The sequence below is a fragment of the Brassica rapa genome, chromosome A01 (assembly GCF_000309985.2).
Source record: "Brassica rapa cultivar Chiifu-401-42 chromosome A01, CAAS_Brap_v3.01, whole genome shotgun sequence".
Lineage (NCBI taxonomy): Eukaryota > Viridiplantae > Streptophyta > Magnoliopsida > Brassicales > Brassicaceae > Brassica > Brassica rapa.
Genome location: NC_024795.2, coordinates 1,123,468 through 1,140,010, shown reverse-complemented (window position 1 = coordinate 1,140,010; position 16,543 = coordinate 1,123,468). Strand labels below are relative to the sequence as shown.

The window sequence follows — 16,543 nt, the reverse complement described above, 5'->3', positions numbered from 1 at the left end:
ATGTGATCTTTCAACCTCTGCATAAAAGGCTACTGATCGACTTTCCATGGCATCTTACATTTGTAATAAACATATGAATGCCTACTCAGCCTGTTCCTTGCTCCATTTTAATGCACCTGCAGCCAAATACTTAAGCTTTAGACAATTTGGATAAACAGAATCATACCGATGCTAGAACATCTAACACCAGTTGTCGTCTCTAGACTACAAAGCTATTCTAATCGCTGCGCCTCAAGATTCCTTACAATCCAGAAGCAACATTGCAATTCTAATACTTTAATTAGACACTACAATTCAACAGCATCCATACATAACAAAGCCAAGATAATCCATCTTCCTTAAAGAATTCAAGAAGTGCAAATCACATCGAACACCTTAATTAATCACCTTTATATACTCTCTTTTTTTTGTGTAAAAAAAAAGTGGTTTCACCTTTTTGCCGGGAATCCAAACATTGTAAATAGTCATTTCCAACGTAAATTGAAATCAAGTAGCGGTAGTTACAGCCGCAACTCCTTTACCACTAGGCCAACTCAACGTTGGTCTTTATATACTCTTTTATTTCATATTATAGTTCAAAAGATTATAAACACATCATCCCCAATTAGATTTTTAAAGTTATGCAGAACACGGTTTCAAAAAGTGTTTTTATTCATTAGTAGAACTTCAATTTTAACTTGTATCCTCAATATAATCCTTAATTAAAATAATTTTAAAATGGTTAGTTAGTTGAAAGTCTAATATTATTATTTTGTTTTATATGGATTTTGTTTTTAATTTTCTAATTGAATCTACTCATTGAACTTTTGTGTTGATAACTAATTATTTAACTGAAAATTATAAATTATTTTTAATATTTTTAAAAAAATTTGTTAGAAACTTTTAATTAACTAAGGTAATATAATTTATATGATTATGCATCTAGTATGAAAAAGATTGTGATAACAATTTTATGTTTACATCAATGAAATTATAAGTTTTTATAAATTCTCTAATCGAATTATCTCTTCGTTCTTATTAGAGAACCAACTTATGGCATGGTTCGCTATAGGCCTGGACATAAAATCTGGAACCCGAAATCCGAACTGAACCTAAATCGAAAAATCCGACCCATTATCCGACCCGAATTAAAAGAATTGTATTCAGTGCCAAACCGATCACTATAGTTTAACAATTAAACTGACCTATTTCCACATTAATGACTGGTTTGCGATGCATAATTTTGGTTAGTTATCATTGTTGGTTAAACACATTGTTAATAAATCTCCTTTCAATAAACCAGTTGGTTTACAATAATAAAATTAAAATTTACTAATAATATATGTTGATAAGATTTCATAGACAAGTTTCTATTGATAATGGTAAAAATTCTCTAATATTTTAACTGAAAATTAGAAAATATTTTAAAATATTCCCTAATAATCTTTCTTCTTATCTTAATACAAAATCAAAATAACACACCTCGAAACTTCAAATGACATAAGAAAAAAAACACACAAAGTAAACAAGTGTCACACATTTTCTTCCCCTCAAAAACATTTTACTCATATCATGAATTCAAGAGTTTATCTTCCTGCAATCCTTTCTGATTTCACCACTCGAACCGGTCAAGGGAGAGATATTTCCCATCTTGATCATCGACTCGGCAAACTGCTCGAAAAACTCTTCTTGATCCTCTGCATACTTCTTTACAAGATCTCTCGATTTATCATTACTGCTGAACAGAACCTGGTCCGAGTTCAACAAACCCATGTTCTCTATCAAGTTCTTGAAATAGCTGTTGTCGAATTTCGCCGCACTGACGATGTCCAACACCGAGAGATTCTGGTCCCCTCCAGATCTTGGACACCTTTGTCGCAAGTTAGCAGCGAATGATTGTTCCAATGTCATGTCTGGACGACCGTTTCCGGACTGATTGTATAGTCTCTGTCTGAAACTTGTGCATCTCGAGAATCCAATAGTGTGACTCCCTGATAAACAAATTAAGGTTATAGGGTTTATTTTATTATTTGTACCGTGCGTGTAAAGTAGCTGTGATAGCATGAAGAAAGCTTACCAGAGAGAGCGACAAGGTCGGTGACATCAAGTCCTTGACGATTAAACTTGCTGAGGATTGTCTGGAAAGTGTTGTTTGGTGCAGGGATGTTGTTGTTCGAACCGCTCAAGCTTGCACTTCTTGAATCTCTTCTTCCCAATGGGACCATCCAGCTTGGTCCACCAGTCTAAACCAAACCAAACCAAACCGAATCAGCTCTTTTTTCAAATTTTTTTAACAAACATTGTAGAGAAGACTTACAAGAACAGAGGAGTCTCTAGCGGCTAGGGTTAGAATATCAGCACAAGAGACAGTTCCAGGGCATTGTTTCTCAAGTTGAGCTTTGATCTGGTCAACTACTTCAAATCCACGAGCTGATTTGCTGTTAGGGTTGGAGCTTTTCTCACTCACTATCCTCCCACTGCTGTCTAGAAGCAAGGAGCCATCACAACCCTGCATTTCACAGTTACCTTGCTCAGTACGTAACAAACAAAAAATGATGGAACGTACAGAAGAAGTTAACCAAACCTGAACGAAGCAGTCGTGGAAATGAAGTCTCATCAAGGAAGCAGCCATACGTGTCTCTCTAGCAACAGCTTGAGCTACAACTGATCTCACGATCTCTCCGGCTTGCGGGCATGAATGTGCGTAGTAACCAGGGTTTAGTTTGCCTCCATAGCTCTGTTGGCAGAGGTAAATAGGGAGAACGCAAAGGAGAGAAAGAACAAAGAGAAAGCTGCTGAGTCTTGCCATTATGTTTGACGAGAAGATGAAGAAAGGAGAGAAGACTTTGTGATGAGAAGTGATATGAAGCAAGAGGAGAGGAAGAAGGTATTTATAGGAAGAGACTTTGAATAAGAAGTAAGAAGTGGAGTTGGTAACTAACTAGATAGAGATTAAGATAATAATCAAGGGAACTGCTAGAAAAATAAAATGTAAAAAAAATATTGGAGAAAAGAAGATTAAAAGAGACTAAAGTTTGTGTTTGGTACCCAACATTGCCTGCTTAATTTGACTAATTTACCTCCTTTTTGGTTTAGTTATTTATTTACAATTGATTTGACTTCATTGGAGGGGGAAAGGCAAAGCAAAGTTTTGAGTTTTAAATATATTGAAATTGATCTTTATCCATATGTTAACGACTAGTACCAATAATTTGAGAATTATTAACTCTTTCTTTCTTTCTTTCTTTCTATGATTAAATGTTCGAATTGTATACACACAAAAATGCTGGTCTATAACATAAAGAATGTATGCCTTCGAGATCATAATCGCATGGACAGAATTATTCTTAACATAGACAAATAAAACATTAGCTCAAAATTTTAAAGCCTTCCAATAGTTAAAATAAAATGATAATAATTTTTATTACATTGTTTATAACTTTTTTTTTTGACTAAGGGCTTACATTGTTTATAACTTTTAAAATCTTAAAATCGGTCTTGCTCATAAATGGTTTCATCCTTTCACTTCAGTCGTGGATTATTGAGTTTTGATGTCTTGGAAGCAGTTAAGAGCATGATTAATGGAGAATTTTTACGATGAGATTCTTAGCGGAATATAAAAACATTCTCTTAACTTTTAACTAAAAAAAACTAAAAACCGGTTCTTAAAAATAAAAAAAGCTAAGAGACTAAGTTTTACTGATTTATCTTGTTGTAAAAGTAAAATAAAAGGTCAAGAAATCAAGTATGAACAGAATAAATAATATACTAATACAATACCTAGATTTAACTAATCTGAAAAAAAGAGTCGAAAAGAAATAATATTTTTACTTTTGCAAATGACTTGGTAATACACTTATACATAAAACTATGTTCGAAGAGACAGAGGCCAAGACTTTTATGTAGTGAGAAAGAGAAGAGAGTAGGAAGAGATTCTAACTACTCCTTTGACAACAAAAAAGTGTCAATCTTTATTGACTTGTGAACACGCTCTTGATCTTTGTAACCAAAGCAAAGAAAGGAAACTTTGTTTGTCGTCATCTACCACAACACATGAATCTGCAGGTAAAAGCAATCTCAAGGTGAGTGAAGCTTTCAACTTTTTTGACTCTTTCACAATTTGTTTTCCCTCATTCTAGAAACCAAACATTAAAGTAAAAAACACAGTTCAACTGCATACCATACCATTGACTGAGACAGAACCACTAGCAAAGGCAATAAGCAAGTTAGATAGCACCATATGTTCTTTCACTTGGTCTCTGCGTTGGTGCTTGAGTAGAAGACGTGGAAGAGCGGTCCCATGAGACTTCATTGGCAAAAGCATTGTTGATCTCTTCAGTTCTTGAGTAGCTTTGTCCACCTCCACTCGCCTGTATACAAAGACCATATCCATTACATTACGTATAAATTGTCTCTTGTGAGGATTCATACAGTGAGCTATCTAATTGATTCATCATAAATGAATACTTTTGAGTCCATTTTTGGAAATGCTTACAGTTTCTAGTAAGCCTGATAGAAGTGACATGCCTGGCAATGCATCAATCCCACGCTGCGCCCATATGGAACATATCAGTATCGGTGCTACTGTGTGTACATAATATAGCGTGCGTGAAGAATTAGAGAATCAAGAATGATACCACGCGTTCTACTCTTGTTTTGTAGACAAATCCTCCACAGCAGAAAAGTGTAAATGCAACGAGGGATCTGATCAGAAGCAACACACAAGAACACAATTAGTTGAAGCTTGTTCTCCAGTTACAAAGCATTTGTGATTCTGAGAAAGAGATTATTATAGTACACGCAGGAGAAAACTCCAAATATAGCCCATCCTTTCGCTGATCCTCCTTCAGCACCTTGGTTGTATTCTGAAGAAAAAAACAAAAGTATTGTATCAGAGAGAGACAGAGCAAGCTATAGAGAATCCATGTAGATGATAAGCTCACCACAGAGTTTTGTGAGGAAAAACTGAACAGGATCATAACCATCCACCGGGATGGTGACATTGACTTCATACGGAGTCTTACGAGATTTCTCACCTTTGAAAAAGAAAGAGGTTATAGAATTTGTAAAAGCAAAGGTCAAAGGCATCAAGAAATGAGGTTATTACAGTTCCAGTCCAGTACTAAAGTTGAAGGAGATAAAGTTGTTGGATGATTCCCAGTCAAGGAAGAACCAGATATCTTAACGGCAAGACCATTCTCCGGGGAGACCTTGACGATAGGCTTCCCTACCAATGTTGAAAGAGAAGCAATTGCAGTCATGTAGAGTGTAAGATGAGTCTGCTCGGTCTTGAAGCTGCCAAAATCAGGAACACTTCATATAGTAAATACATAGGGACTCAAACATGAACAGAACTAGGTTCTTGATTCCATACCTAAACTCACGACGGGGCTTGTCAAATCCAAACTGTGTCATCCCATTATAAATCTGCAGGTTCCAAAACCAAATCCACTTTTAAGTTTTTGTTCAGTGTGAAAAAGGCTGTTATCAGAAATTTAGTGTTTGTTCTGTTCTTACAAGTTCCCATGAGCGAGGATGCAAACCGACCGTGAAACCCTTGAAGACACGAGGGCCAGGTTTCTCACATGGAATAGCCAACTCGACAGTAACTCTAGACCAGTGGAAAAAGAGCAGGAAAATACATTTAAAAAAAAGATCGATGCACGATTATTCTTGTATAATGAGAGATAGACAGTTGCAGACACTGACCTGCAAGTTGAATCTTGAGTGACACTACATATGCATCCAAGTCCACCTGAAGTAAGGAAAAGAAAGAATGAAAACCTAAATAGATCTTCAAGAATTGAGAAGCATTTTTGACGTTTAAACATCTGTAATGAAAATGAAAAAAAAAAGGAAGATTCAGACATACCTTTACAGCGTCCATCAACACAGTTCCCACAAATAATATTGACCTGAACAAAACATAGACACCAGACCTAAGAAAAGAGACATTACATTTTTTCAACAATACAAATCATGTGCAGATATGTAACCTGTGCTGTACGTCCAAGTTTGTCATAACTCTGCTCACAATTCGACAGGTCTCCGTGGTAAAACCCCTACATTGTATATCACAAATCATGAAACAAACACAGAAAATCAAATCTATGTCCAGAATAAAACACATTTCTACTCAATGCAACAACTGGTTATGATGTTAAAAAAACTATGAGAGAAAGAGGAGGTCCTTACTTGAACAAAATCAAACTTTTCAGAGCTAGAAACAAAGTAGCTCAACGGGTCAAATCGTCCAAAATCAACATAACCCTGCACACAAATCAAAAGTGATTTTATTGAATCATCTAGAGCTGAACAAAAGTTTGACAATATGAGGAGTGTTACCGCTTGCCCTCTTGTTTCAACATCCTTGCAAAACCTAACCACCAAATCAAACTCCTACATCCATAAAAGATAACTTAAATCAAAACCTAAACTTCTCAAAACTCTTAACTGAGAATGCATATATACACAAACCTTGCCATCATATTCAAACGGATGACCAATCCAGCTACTCTGATCAACCCAAGTTAAAGAAATCATCTTCACAACACACACACTCAAAGCAAACACCTTTACTCTTTAACTGATCCAAAGCTACAAAACAAATTAATAAAAAGAGGATACAAAATCGACAAGACGGCTTGAATTGTCGAGAGCGTAGCAGTTCGAATCCGGGACGGGTACAGACCCAGCCCCCTCAAATCCAATCACCAAAGCTGCAAATAAATTTTCATAAGCTCTCAAATTCGTAAGAGGGAGAAAATCACTTAATTGGCATTTTACCGGAGATGAGCAGAAGCTGAATGAAACTGTGTGGGCACCTCAGTATCTGCATAGTTTAGTACTGTATCGTCGTCGTCGTCGTCGTCTCCGATTCGGGGTTCGGATTGGATTACGCCGAATTTGGATATCGCCGGCAGATTCCGATTGAAGATCACGACGGATAATATCGCTTTCAGTTAATCGTCAAACCCTCTAGCTAGCTCGGAAGGTCCTTCTCTCGTACTTGGGTTGATCTAAATAAACCGATTTTTTATGTTCTATCAAACCAATTTTCCAGGACATAACCGACTAAGTAAGTAATCAATTCGGTTCATCACTCTACCAAATAGCATAATTTTTTTATATAATTTCTGTGAGTTGTTAAGTTCTAATACAAAAACGAAGCATCTTTTAACTCCAATAAGAGACATAAACCTACAAAAACATATCTTCCAAATAAAGATGCTCTAATATTTTAACTCAAATTTAGAAAATATTTCTTAATAATTGTTATCTTATCTTAATACAAAACCAAAATAGCAAGCACACATTGAAAAAAAAAGGAAAAAAAAAAGCACACCTTGAAACTTCACACGACATAAGGAAGAACAAAAGCGCAAATAAACAGTTGTCACACATTTATTGAAACATTTTACTCATATCATGAATTCAAGAGTTTATCTTCCTGCAATCCTTTCTGATTTCACCACTCGAACCGGTCAAGGGAGAGATATTTCCCATCTTGATCATCGACTCGGCAAACTGCTCGAAAAACTCTTCTTGATCCTCTGCATACTTCTTTACAAGATCTCTCGATTTATCATTACTGCTGAACAGAACCTGGTCCGAGTTCAACAAACCCATGTTCTCTATCAAGTTCTTGAAATAGCTGTTGTCGAATTTCGCCGCACTGACGATGTCCAACACCGAGAGATTCTGGTCCCCTCCAGATCTTGGACACCTTTGTCGCAAGTTAGCAGCGAATGATTGTTCCAATGTCATGTCTGGACGACCGTTTCCGGACTGATTGTATAGTCTCTGTCTGAAACTTGTGCATCTCGAGAATCCAATAGTGTGACTCCCTGATAAACAAATTAAGGTTATAGGGTTTATTTTATTATTTGTACCGTGCATGTAAAGTAACTGTGATAGAATGAAGAAAGCTTACCGGAGAGAGCGACAAGGTCGGTGACATCAAGTCCTTGACGATTAAACTTGCTGAGGATTGTCTGGAAAGTGTTGTTTGGTGCAGGGATGTTGTTGTTCGAACCGCTCAAGCTTGCACTTCTTGAATCTCTTCTTCCCAATGGGACCATCCAGCTTGGTCCACCAGTCTAAACCAAACCAAACCAAACCAAACCGAATCAGCTCTTTTTTCAAAAAAAAATTAACAAACATTGTAGAGAAGACTTACAAGAACAGAGGAGTCTCTAGCGGCTAGGGTTAGAATATCAGCACAAGAGACAGTTCCAGGGCATTGTTTCTCAAGTTGAGCTTTGATCTGATCAACTACTTCAAATCCACGAGCTGATTTGCTGTTAGGGTTGGAGCTTTTCTCACTCACTATCCTCCCACTGCTGTCTAGAAGCAAAGAGCCATCACAACCCTACATTTCATAGTTACCTTGCTCAGTACGTAACAAACAAAAAATGATGGAACGTATAGAAGAAGTTAACCAAACCTGAACGAAACAGTCGTGGAAATGAAGTCTCATTAAGGAAGCAGCCATACGTGTCTCTCTAGCAACAGCTTGAGCTACAACTGATCTCACGATCTCTCCGGCTTGAGGGCATGAATGTGCGTAAAAGCCCGGGTTTAGTTTGCCCCCATTGCTCTGACTCTGAATGTAGTAGTAATAAAGAGGGAAACCACAAAGGAGAGAAAGAACAAAGAGAAAGCTAACGAGTCTTGCCTTTATGTTAGACATGAAGATGAAGAAAAGAGAAGACTTTGTGATGAAGAGTGATATGAAACAAGAGGAGAGGAAGAAGGGTATTTATAGGAACTAGGAAGACTTGAAAGATATAAGAAGTGGAGTTGGTATTAAATGTAAAAAGACTAAGATAATTTATTACTGCAGAGTTTGAACCAAAAAAAAAATTATTACTGCAGAAAGAAGCCTTGGTTTCTTCGCTTTTGCATAATCTAGATTAAACTAATTATAAAAAGTGAAAAGATACGACGTCCAAGACTTTTACGTTGTGAGAAAGAAGAGAGTCAAGACTTTTACTCTCTTCTGACCATAAAATAAAAGTTCTCCAAGTGTCAATCTTCACTGACTTGTGTGAACACGCTCTCGTTCTTGTAACTCAAGCAAAGAAAGCAAACCCTGTTTGTCGTTTCTACCACAACACATGAATCTACAAGTCAAAGCAATCTCAAGCTTAAGCTAGCTTTCAACTTTTTTTTGACTCTTTTACTATTTTGTTTTCCCTCATTCTAGAAACTGAACATGAAAGTAAAAAAAAAAAACCACTGGTCTACAAGTCATGGCATTGATTGAGTCAGAACCACTCGCTCAATTAGCAATGTTTACGTTATTCAAGCCGACATTCTCGCTTCTGCTTCGTCTTTAAGAAAAATGAAAATACATCATAATAAAATCCTAATCTCAAAGCAAAACGGAGGCGATTGCTCAGGATTGCCTTTTTACCTACTACATCTACATCTAAATTGTTGTGAAGCACACATTTCATCAATTATCTCAAGCAACTTTAACTTATACATTGACCACTTTAACTTTGACTTCAAACAAAGACAAGACCAGTTCTGAGAGTCATGAAACAATTAAAAATTAAAAACTAAATACTCAATCTTTGAGGGCTGAATGATATAAACATATCAACCTCTTAAACCATATGGATTAAAGAGTTTTAGAATAGTCTTAGCATATCCAGTTTGTAGTAACTAGTAGTAGTATACACACTAAAACTACAATTAATATACATGTATTTGTAAGAAAGTATAATATACACAGAAATAACAAAAACTATCTTTCTTGTTAAATTTCTTTAATAAAATATAAACAAGAAATTGATTTTACAATACGCTCGGTGTTGATGATTTAGACCCTTGAATACCAAAAAATAAACCATTATCAATCAACCATTAATCCTCCTCTACTTCTTCTTCAAGAGGCTTTCCCTTTCATATTTTCCTCATTGATCACCAATAGTTGAACTGTACAGACAAGAAGCAAAACCCTAAGACAAGTTACAAACACTCGATAGCTTGTTTCTCAAGTCAGAACATAAATCCAAAAACAAAACTTACAAGCTTCTTCTTCTTCTTCTTTTTCTCAATGTATGCTACCAGGTCCTCTTGACGACCAAGAGAATCATCCAAAGCCTGCATCGAAAAGATATTAGCCTTTTAGTAAATATATATGTTAATGATTCAAGACTATGGTACCTTCTTGGTTGCAGCAAGCTCTTGCTCCAATACATTGGACCGGCTAATGGCGGCGTTAAGCATCTCTTCCTTTTCCGGAGGCATAGTTGTTGGCTGTGCGCTCAAGACGGTCACTTTCTGCTCCAGCTCAGCCATTCTTTTCATGATGGCCATGAAGTCTTCCCCTGAGATTGCAGGCACCATCATTTTCTCTGACTGCATTGCACTCTTGTTCATCGACGCATCGTCACAGTACATGGGGCTCGAGTATAAGGTTGACTCGGTTAGTTTCCTGGGAACGTTTTTAGTCACTCTGATCATGGTGACAACACCCATCACAAGAGCCATGACGCCAGTGAAAATGGGTGACCTCCCTCCATCGGATGTAGCAGTGTTGCACGCTTCTTGGATGGCATATACTTCCTCTGATCAGGAGAAGACAGAAAGCATTGAGTTTATATGTCCTAACTTTTAAAAAGAAGTGGTTGCACAAGAATGAACATACTTTTTGAGAGGGAAAACTTGTGAGCTTCTGGCATGTTCCATGCTGGGTGAGCAGCAACAGGGACCTGAATTATGAGAATATCCACAAGTGCATTGGTTATTTTACTTGGAGCTCAAGAACTTAGAGATTGGTCGTTCTTACAATGTCAGAGGAAGAGGAAGAGGGTTGTGCTGAATCCTTTTTCTCTTCAGGAGCCTGCTCTGCTGTAGATTCACTTCCCTAGAAGATTACTGAATATAAGTTTATCTAGCATAGGATGGGGTAATGAATATTCTTGAAAATGACACTATTCAAGCATATATATATATATATTAATATTCAAATATTTAGCAAAAAAGCATATATATAAGTAAGACCTCAAAGATGGTCTCCTCAGCACCGTTTTCAGCTTGGGATCTCTTTGTGCATTTGTGATCACCATTCTTAACTCTCTGCAGGTAAAAATGCATAATCAGTTTAGAAGTAAAATAGTAAGAACTTATCCAATAAAAAAAAAAGATAATAAAAGTAACTCACCTGCATGATCTCTGGATTGTTCCATGGGCCCTTGTCAGAGCGCATACAGCCCCCACTGTCAGCACAAGTACATGTACCTCCAAGAAAGTCAGGGAGCTCACTGATACAAATTTAAGATGAGATAGTCAAGTCTTCAGTAGCATAGATTAGCTTGTAAATTGCTGTGAGTCTCACTCACCTTTCATCAATTATCTCAAGCAACTTGCTTTGGTACTTGTTGCCAAGAACCTGTTATTCAAATATACTTAAAAATATTTTCACTGAGAAAAAGCTAGCAAAAGGGTTTTGAATACTTGCATTGATCTTTGCTGTAGTCTTGGGGTCAAGGAAGGACTTAACCGTGCTCCACAACATCCTGAATCCTGAACCAGCATTGATGATAAACATCCTGTTCAAGCTCTGAACCAAACACACATTAAAAAGTTTAAATTTCTAAGCTCATAGATAAAAAGAATAGTCGAGCATAGACATAAATATAAATCTCACCTCGGGATAGTTGTTACCATCAACCGCCTGAAGACGAGTAACCAAGTCCCTAGCAGCCTTGTTGAAGTTTTTAAGTCCCTATTATATGCTCAGAAGAAGAAAACAATTAATGATAAATTTCTATAGGTTATACCATGCTTAAAATTCATGATTAATAAGTCATACCACTCCTTGGACATCAAGAATAGTTGTGCTTTGATCAATCTGCTTCTTTGCGGCGATGGAGCAAGCTGGGAACTTAACGTTGAAAGTCCTCTCAAACTCCATAACATGGTAGTTGACATACCTATCCAAAGTTGTGACTTGCATCAACTTGGTAGAGTCTACTTGACCAAGCCTTTCGATGTACACAGGTCTTCCTTCCTTGTCAACTCCATGGTGTCCTTGAGGATAGTACTTCAACACTTCATCAATTTCCTTGAATTCAAACTCCTGAGGTATTACAAAAACCAGACAGAAAGTGTTAGCTAAGACCAAGAGACCATATATGGCTTCAAACCTACTTACATAAAAATAGAAATTCTAATTTTACAACAAATTTGATCTCATTTTTCAAATTTACCTTTAAAATATAATCATTTTCACAAATAACTTAAATTTATAATGAGAAAGACTAAACTTATTTTTCTAAATCATTTATAAATGTTTAAGAATTATTTATAAATCTTGTCATCCTATAAATACTAAAACTTAAACCTCACCATTAGAATATTTTTTATTGAATGTGTTTTTGAAAAATAATATCTAATTCATAGTATTTCAAGAAAATTCTCAAACAATATTACCTCCATAACGGTGTCAGCACCAAACTCTTTCCTCCAACGAAGCATTTCAGTCCACATGAGTTTGGTTTTGTCGAGATCGAATTTTCTAGCCTTCAAAAATCTTAGCATCATATGATAGTCATCGTGTTTCTCAGGGAGAAGCTCGTCGAGAATAAGCGCTTGACGGAAGGCATCGACTGATTTCAACTCCTCAGCGTCATGCACGTCTTCAATCTCCACGGGCGTCACTTTGCTACTTGTCCTTCTCTTCATTGAATACCTTAGGTTCTTAGATGAGCTCCTCTTCTTGAAAGAGCCCATCCTTGGTTTCATCGCGGTTTCTATAAAAACAAACAAACATTCAAGAAGGAGAACAAGAAAGAAGACAGCAACAAAAAGAACCAGGTCTTGTTCTTACGTTGGATGGAAGACATGATAGATGGAATAGGCAGGAATGGGCACGAGGGGGGAGGGGGAGGAACACTCTACGAGGAGTGTCTTTTTTATTAAGTTTTATATCAATGCCCTTTTTGCCAATATTCCTGCATAAATTACAAAATCACATTCAAACCTTCAAAAAGAGAATCTCATTACAAAGGTTTTTAAAAAAAAGAAAAAAGACTATTACCTCTGCAAAGAGGAAAATGAGAAGAGGGAGAAAGATAAAAAGGACATTAAAAAAAAACTGTCCGAAAATCTCTCTAGCGCCATTAACGTAGAGGACAAGCTACACCTCTCATTTTCTCTCTCTCTCTTCCACCAAAACCATTCATTCTTCTTACCTTTTTTAGGTCACAGTTTGTTTTTCTTGTTATACAAGTTTTTGAAAACAGAGATGACTTGTCATATCAAGCAACTTATTCATAAGATGGAAGCTCAGCTTTTTCATGAGTCAATAGAGCTAAAAATTATTGATAAAATTATAAATAAACTCTAAGCTACATGATCATGATCAAGAATATAAAGTAGGACAAAAGGTTGTAAAAAAAACATAAGATGTAATGAACAAAAAAAAAGAAAAGGATTAGGAGTTAGAGTAGAAGCTCTGAAGCGAGTCTCTTCAGGGACTCTGATGCTTTAATAAGATCAGAATCTGAATGTCCCGCTGAGACGAATAGTTTGATCCCTACAGGTAACCGGCATTTATCAAGAAAGGACTTCTTAGAGCTCACAACCAACAAGGACTCTTCCTTCAGAGCCTGCATAGATGATCCACTCATGTCAACAAAACCAAGACAATGTCGGTTCTTACAAAGAATCTTACAAAGAATAAAACAAAGTGTGATTACACGATCAGCCATTTTCTCGAGGAGAAGCAAGTCTTCTTTAGTTGAACCACTAGACTTCTCTAGTTTCAAGAAGACTATAGGTGACTCCGGGTCGCTTGCTAGAGACATCCCCTTGATATCTTTCAATCCTTTCCATAACAGAGCAATGTTCTGCTTCATCTTGACTAACAACTCAGGGTTTTGATCAATGACATCAATGGCTGTGATGGCAGCACTCGCGAGATACGGTGGCAAAGAAGCAGAGAACACATATCCTGAACTGCTAAGTCTCTGGTAATCGATGATGCGGGCATTCCCGGTGCAGAACCCACCCTCTGTGGCTAATGCGTGGCCCATTGCTGCAGTCACAACATCTATCTTCTCAATCTGTTGTTTCAAGGAGCAAAAAAAAATCATTACCATTGGTTATAAATAGCAAATGATAAGTCTCTACTAAGAATGTGTGTCGCTCTTACGCACAGGGACACCGTGATGCTCTGCAAGACCTCTCCCGGAACGGCCAAGCACACCCAAAGAGTTGCTTTCATCCAATATAACACGAAAACGATACTTCTCTTTTAGTTTCACTATCTCATCAAGAGGTGCGATTTGGCCTGAGTTCTGCAAATTATAACACAAGCAAGTGGGGAAATGTTACATCTCATTGTAGGCATGGGTATTTCGGGTATCAATTCGGTTAAATATTGGATAAAGTATTAAATAATTAGGATGATTCAGATAAAAGTCTCAGATATTTTAGATTACTTTGGATATTTCAGATAAAAATATGTGGACACTTTCGGATAGTTATCTTCAAATATTTTTAGATACTTTTAATTTTAAATTATAAACATATATTATGTTATACGTAGATATAGTTAATATTTTTAATATTCTAGAACCCATTCGGTTTTCGGTTCGGTTTAGTTATTTTTGATTTAGAAATATAGGAACTATTGATGTATTTGAGGGTTTTGGTCCGGTTTCGGGTATTTCGGTTCCGGTTTTTTTACCCAGGTCTACTCATGGCAGGAGAAGAAACAAAAAAAAAAACAGAGAGGTGTTTACAATACCTGATATACAGCTTCAGCTACAATGTAACGCCTCAAGTTCTTTGAGCGCTTGTTCTTTGTCATGATCTTCTCCAAAGTACTACGAAGAGAGTCCATGTCATTGTGCTTGAAGTAGATGATCGTACTTCTAGAAAGCTGAAGTCCATTTTGTATCCCCCAGTGAACACCCTCGTCGCTAAGAGAGAAACAAGAATGAATGAGTCTCAATGTTCTGATAAGAAGACAGCTTTAAAAGAAGTTGAGTGTAACACTTACGCGACAATGATATCGCCTCTTTTACAGAAACAAGGAATAGTGCTGAACATGGTGGAAAGTCCATAAGAATAGAGGATTGTGTCAGGAGTGCCCAAGAATTTCGATATTCTTGTCTCGCAATCAATGTGGACATCTAAAGTCAATAGAAAAGTATCAAACTGTAAGAATCCCTTTTGAATCTACCTGATGGAGGTCAAAAAATATCTTTACCAATTGTGCCATAGAATCCACGAGGGCCACAAGAACCAACACCGTATTTCTCCAGCGCAGAAGTGCATGATTCCTAAAAGCATAGACTATCTTTTTAAGTATAACAGTTCACACAGAAAGAAACTGTAACTAGCTTGTTGGAGTTACCAGCAACTTCACGTGTCCAATGAGTCCAAGATAGTTAGCTGACGCAAAATTCACCACGTCTTTTCCATCAACCGTTGTATGCGGTCCAGCAGCACTGTTATGGATGAAGCCAAACAAATCTTTAAGCATAACGTCTAAAAAGGTGATAAGTAGTTTTCCAACACACACACCTTTCAAGAACTGGTGGCTCATGCCTCATGTCTTGTGTAATAGGCGGTATAAGAGGTTCAGGAACCCATTCATCACATAGCTCATCTATTTCCTGATCATTAAAAAAAAAAAAATAACTCAATACAGTTCCACTATGCACAAACATATACACTTACAAGAACCAATGGGGGGGGGAGAGAACCTGTTCAGTTAAAGGTCGCTGGGGAGGTTTGTAACTCTTTTGAGAGAGGAGGAAGACTATCACAAAACCCAACAAAACTTCCACAAATATGTGCCCTGGCAAAAAAAATCAAAATTTAATAATCTCCATAGCTCAAAAAAAAAAAACAATGTTTATCAAATAAGCCTAACCTTGGATTCGGACACCGAACAAGACAATTCTAGCTGAAGGAGCATCAAGAAGCATTGTAAACCATTTTAAACCGGCCCTACACATCTCCACCAGATTCGTATCCATTGCTAAAATAAAACCAAAAGCTCCGTCTTTTTCTTTACTTTGCCTCAAAGTTGAACTAGTCTGCTGCACTTTGAGGCAAAACCTATACAATTTTTCACAATTCAGATCAGAAAACGACAAAAAGATGGAAACTTTGTATCCAAAAATTTACCAATAAAACAGAAAGAAAAAAAAAGACAGAACACTACAAGCAAATATCTGTTGTCTGATCACTACTACCTCGTTGCAAAAATCGATAAAAACGGAAGGAAAAAGTAGCAATTAGAGTGAACATCGAGAAGAAGAAACCATAACAAGGGACGTTACCTGATCACAAATAGAAATGGAAAGGAGCAGAGAAGTTGTTGTCGTTGTTCACAAGAGAGTGTTGACACACGAGGAGTGCAGATGTAAAGATTGGCTTTGCAATTTTGATGAATCAGAGGGAAGAATTAAATTTTTTTTTATCAATTACAGAGAACAAAAACCAATTTGAAAAAAGAAGACAACGACCGGTTCCGACCGGGTGTGTCTGGCGGGCGGATCACTCTATGTCCGTGTATGTATGTAACCATGTT

The 16,543-nt window shown here is 36.8% G+C and overlaps 5 protein-coding genes across 10 annotated transcripts; all 5 read right to left on the bottom strand.

Moving 5' to 3' along the window:
* Window positions 1-732: 732 nt before the first annotated feature.
* LOC103868215 (peroxidase 49) lies at window positions 733-3,452 on the bottom strand. Of its 2 annotated transcripts, XM_009146356.2 has the most exons (4): window positions 2,564-3,452; window positions 2,297-2,488; window positions 2,057-2,222; window positions 733-1,970 (listed from the first exon to the last, which is right to left on the bottom strand). In XM_009146356.2, the coding sequence occupies exons 1-4, from the start codon at window positions 2,786-2,788 to the stop codon at window positions 1,558-1,560; spliced, it is 996 nt and encodes a 331-aa protein (XP_009144604.2). In that variant the 5' UTR covers window positions 2,789-3,452; the 3' UTR covers window positions 733-1,557. The 2 variants fall into 2 exon arrangements, with proteins under 2 accessions (XP_009144604.2, XP_033130810.1); XM_033274919.1 differs by having other exon boundaries at window positions 2,297-3,452.
* A 332-nt stretch (window positions 3,453-3,784) lies between these two features.
* Window positions 3,785-7,324, bottom strand: LOC103868293. 2 transcript variants are annotated; one of them, XM_009146493.3, is made up of 17 exons: window positions 6,766-7,324; window positions 6,607-6,698; window positions 6,457-6,495; window positions 6,325-6,378; window positions 6,175-6,249; window positions 5,976-6,041; window positions 5,852-5,894; window positions 5,689-5,734; window positions 5,497-5,590; window positions 5,354-5,406; window positions 5,087-5,274; window positions 4,923-5,015; window positions 4,778-4,844; window positions 4,617-4,683; window positions 4,475-4,528; window positions 4,160-4,349; window positions 3,785-4,038 (listed from the first exon to the last, which is right to left on the bottom strand). In XM_009146493.3, the coding sequence occupies exons 1-16, from the start codon at window positions 6,815-6,817 to the stop codon at window positions 4,206-4,208; spliced, it is 1,227 nt and encodes a 408-aa protein (XP_009144741.1). In that variant the 5' UTR covers window positions 6,818-7,324; the 3' UTR covers window positions 3,785-4,038; window positions 4,160-4,205. The 2 variants fall into 2 exon arrangements, with proteins under 2 accessions (XP_009144741.1, XP_009144678.1); XM_009146430.3 differs by having other exon boundaries at window positions 4,165-4,349; window positions 6,766-7,320.
* Window positions 7,325-7,395: 71 nt separating this feature from the next.
* On the bottom strand, window positions 7,396-9,313 carry LOC103854666 (peroxidase 49). Its single transcript, XM_009131627.3, has 4 exons — window positions 8,426-9,313; window positions 8,159-8,350; window positions 7,913-8,078; window positions 7,396-7,826 (listed from the first exon to the last, which is right to left on the bottom strand). The coding sequence occupies exons 1-4, from the start codon at window positions 8,669-8,671 to the stop codon at window positions 7,414-7,416; spliced, it is 1,017 nt and encodes a 338-aa protein (XP_009129875.1). The 5' UTR covers window positions 8,672-9,313; the 3' UTR covers window positions 7,396-7,413.
* A 246-nt stretch (window positions 9,314-9,559) lies between these two features.
* Window positions 9,560-13,082, bottom strand: LOC103868119 (phosphatidylinositol/phosphatidylcholine transfer protein SFH12). Its single transcript, XM_009146257.3, has 13 exons — window positions 12,824-13,082; window positions 12,427-12,746; window positions 11,807-12,073; window positions 11,642-11,719; window positions 11,453-11,554; window positions 11,334-11,383; window positions 11,156-11,255; window positions 10,996-11,070; window positions 10,781-10,858; window positions 10,640-10,703; window positions 10,156-10,559; window positions 10,018-10,092; window positions 9,560-9,924 (listed from the first exon to the last, which is right to left on the bottom strand). Exons 1-13 carry the CDS (start codon window positions 12,837-12,839, stop codon window positions 9,910-9,912), a joined length of 1,644 nt encoding a protein of 547 aa, XP_009144505.1. The 5' UTR covers window positions 12,840-13,082; the 3' UTR covers window positions 9,560-9,909.
* A 219-nt stretch (window positions 13,083-13,301) lies between these two features.
* On the bottom strand, window positions 13,302-16,506 carry LOC103868026 (long chain base biosynthesis protein 1). 4 transcript variants are annotated; one of them, XM_018655887.2, is made up of 12 exons: window positions 16,297-16,477; window positions 16,206-16,256; window positions 15,881-16,068; window positions 15,711-15,805; window positions 15,529-15,620; window positions 15,359-15,452; window positions 15,212-15,284; window positions 15,002-15,134; window positions 14,747-14,921; window positions 14,154-14,294; window positions 13,695-14,060; window positions 13,302-13,604 (listed from the first exon to the last, which is right to left on the bottom strand). In XM_018655887.2, exons 3-12 carry the CDS (start codon window positions 15,984-15,986, stop codon window positions 13,437-13,439), a joined length of 1,443 nt encoding a protein of 480 aa, XP_018511403.2. In that variant the 5' UTR covers window positions 15,987-16,068; window positions 16,206-16,256; window positions 16,297-16,477; the 3' UTR covers window positions 13,302-13,436. The 4 variants fall into 4 exon arrangements, with proteins under 4 accessions (XP_018511403.2, XP_009144397.2, XP_033130799.1 ...); XM_009146149.3 differs by lacking the exon at window positions 16,206-16,256 and having other exon boundaries at window positions 16,293-16,506; XM_033274908.1 differs by lacking the exon at window positions 16,297-16,477 and having other exon boundaries at window positions 16,203-16,228.
* Window positions 16,507-16,543: the final 37 nt, after the last annotated feature.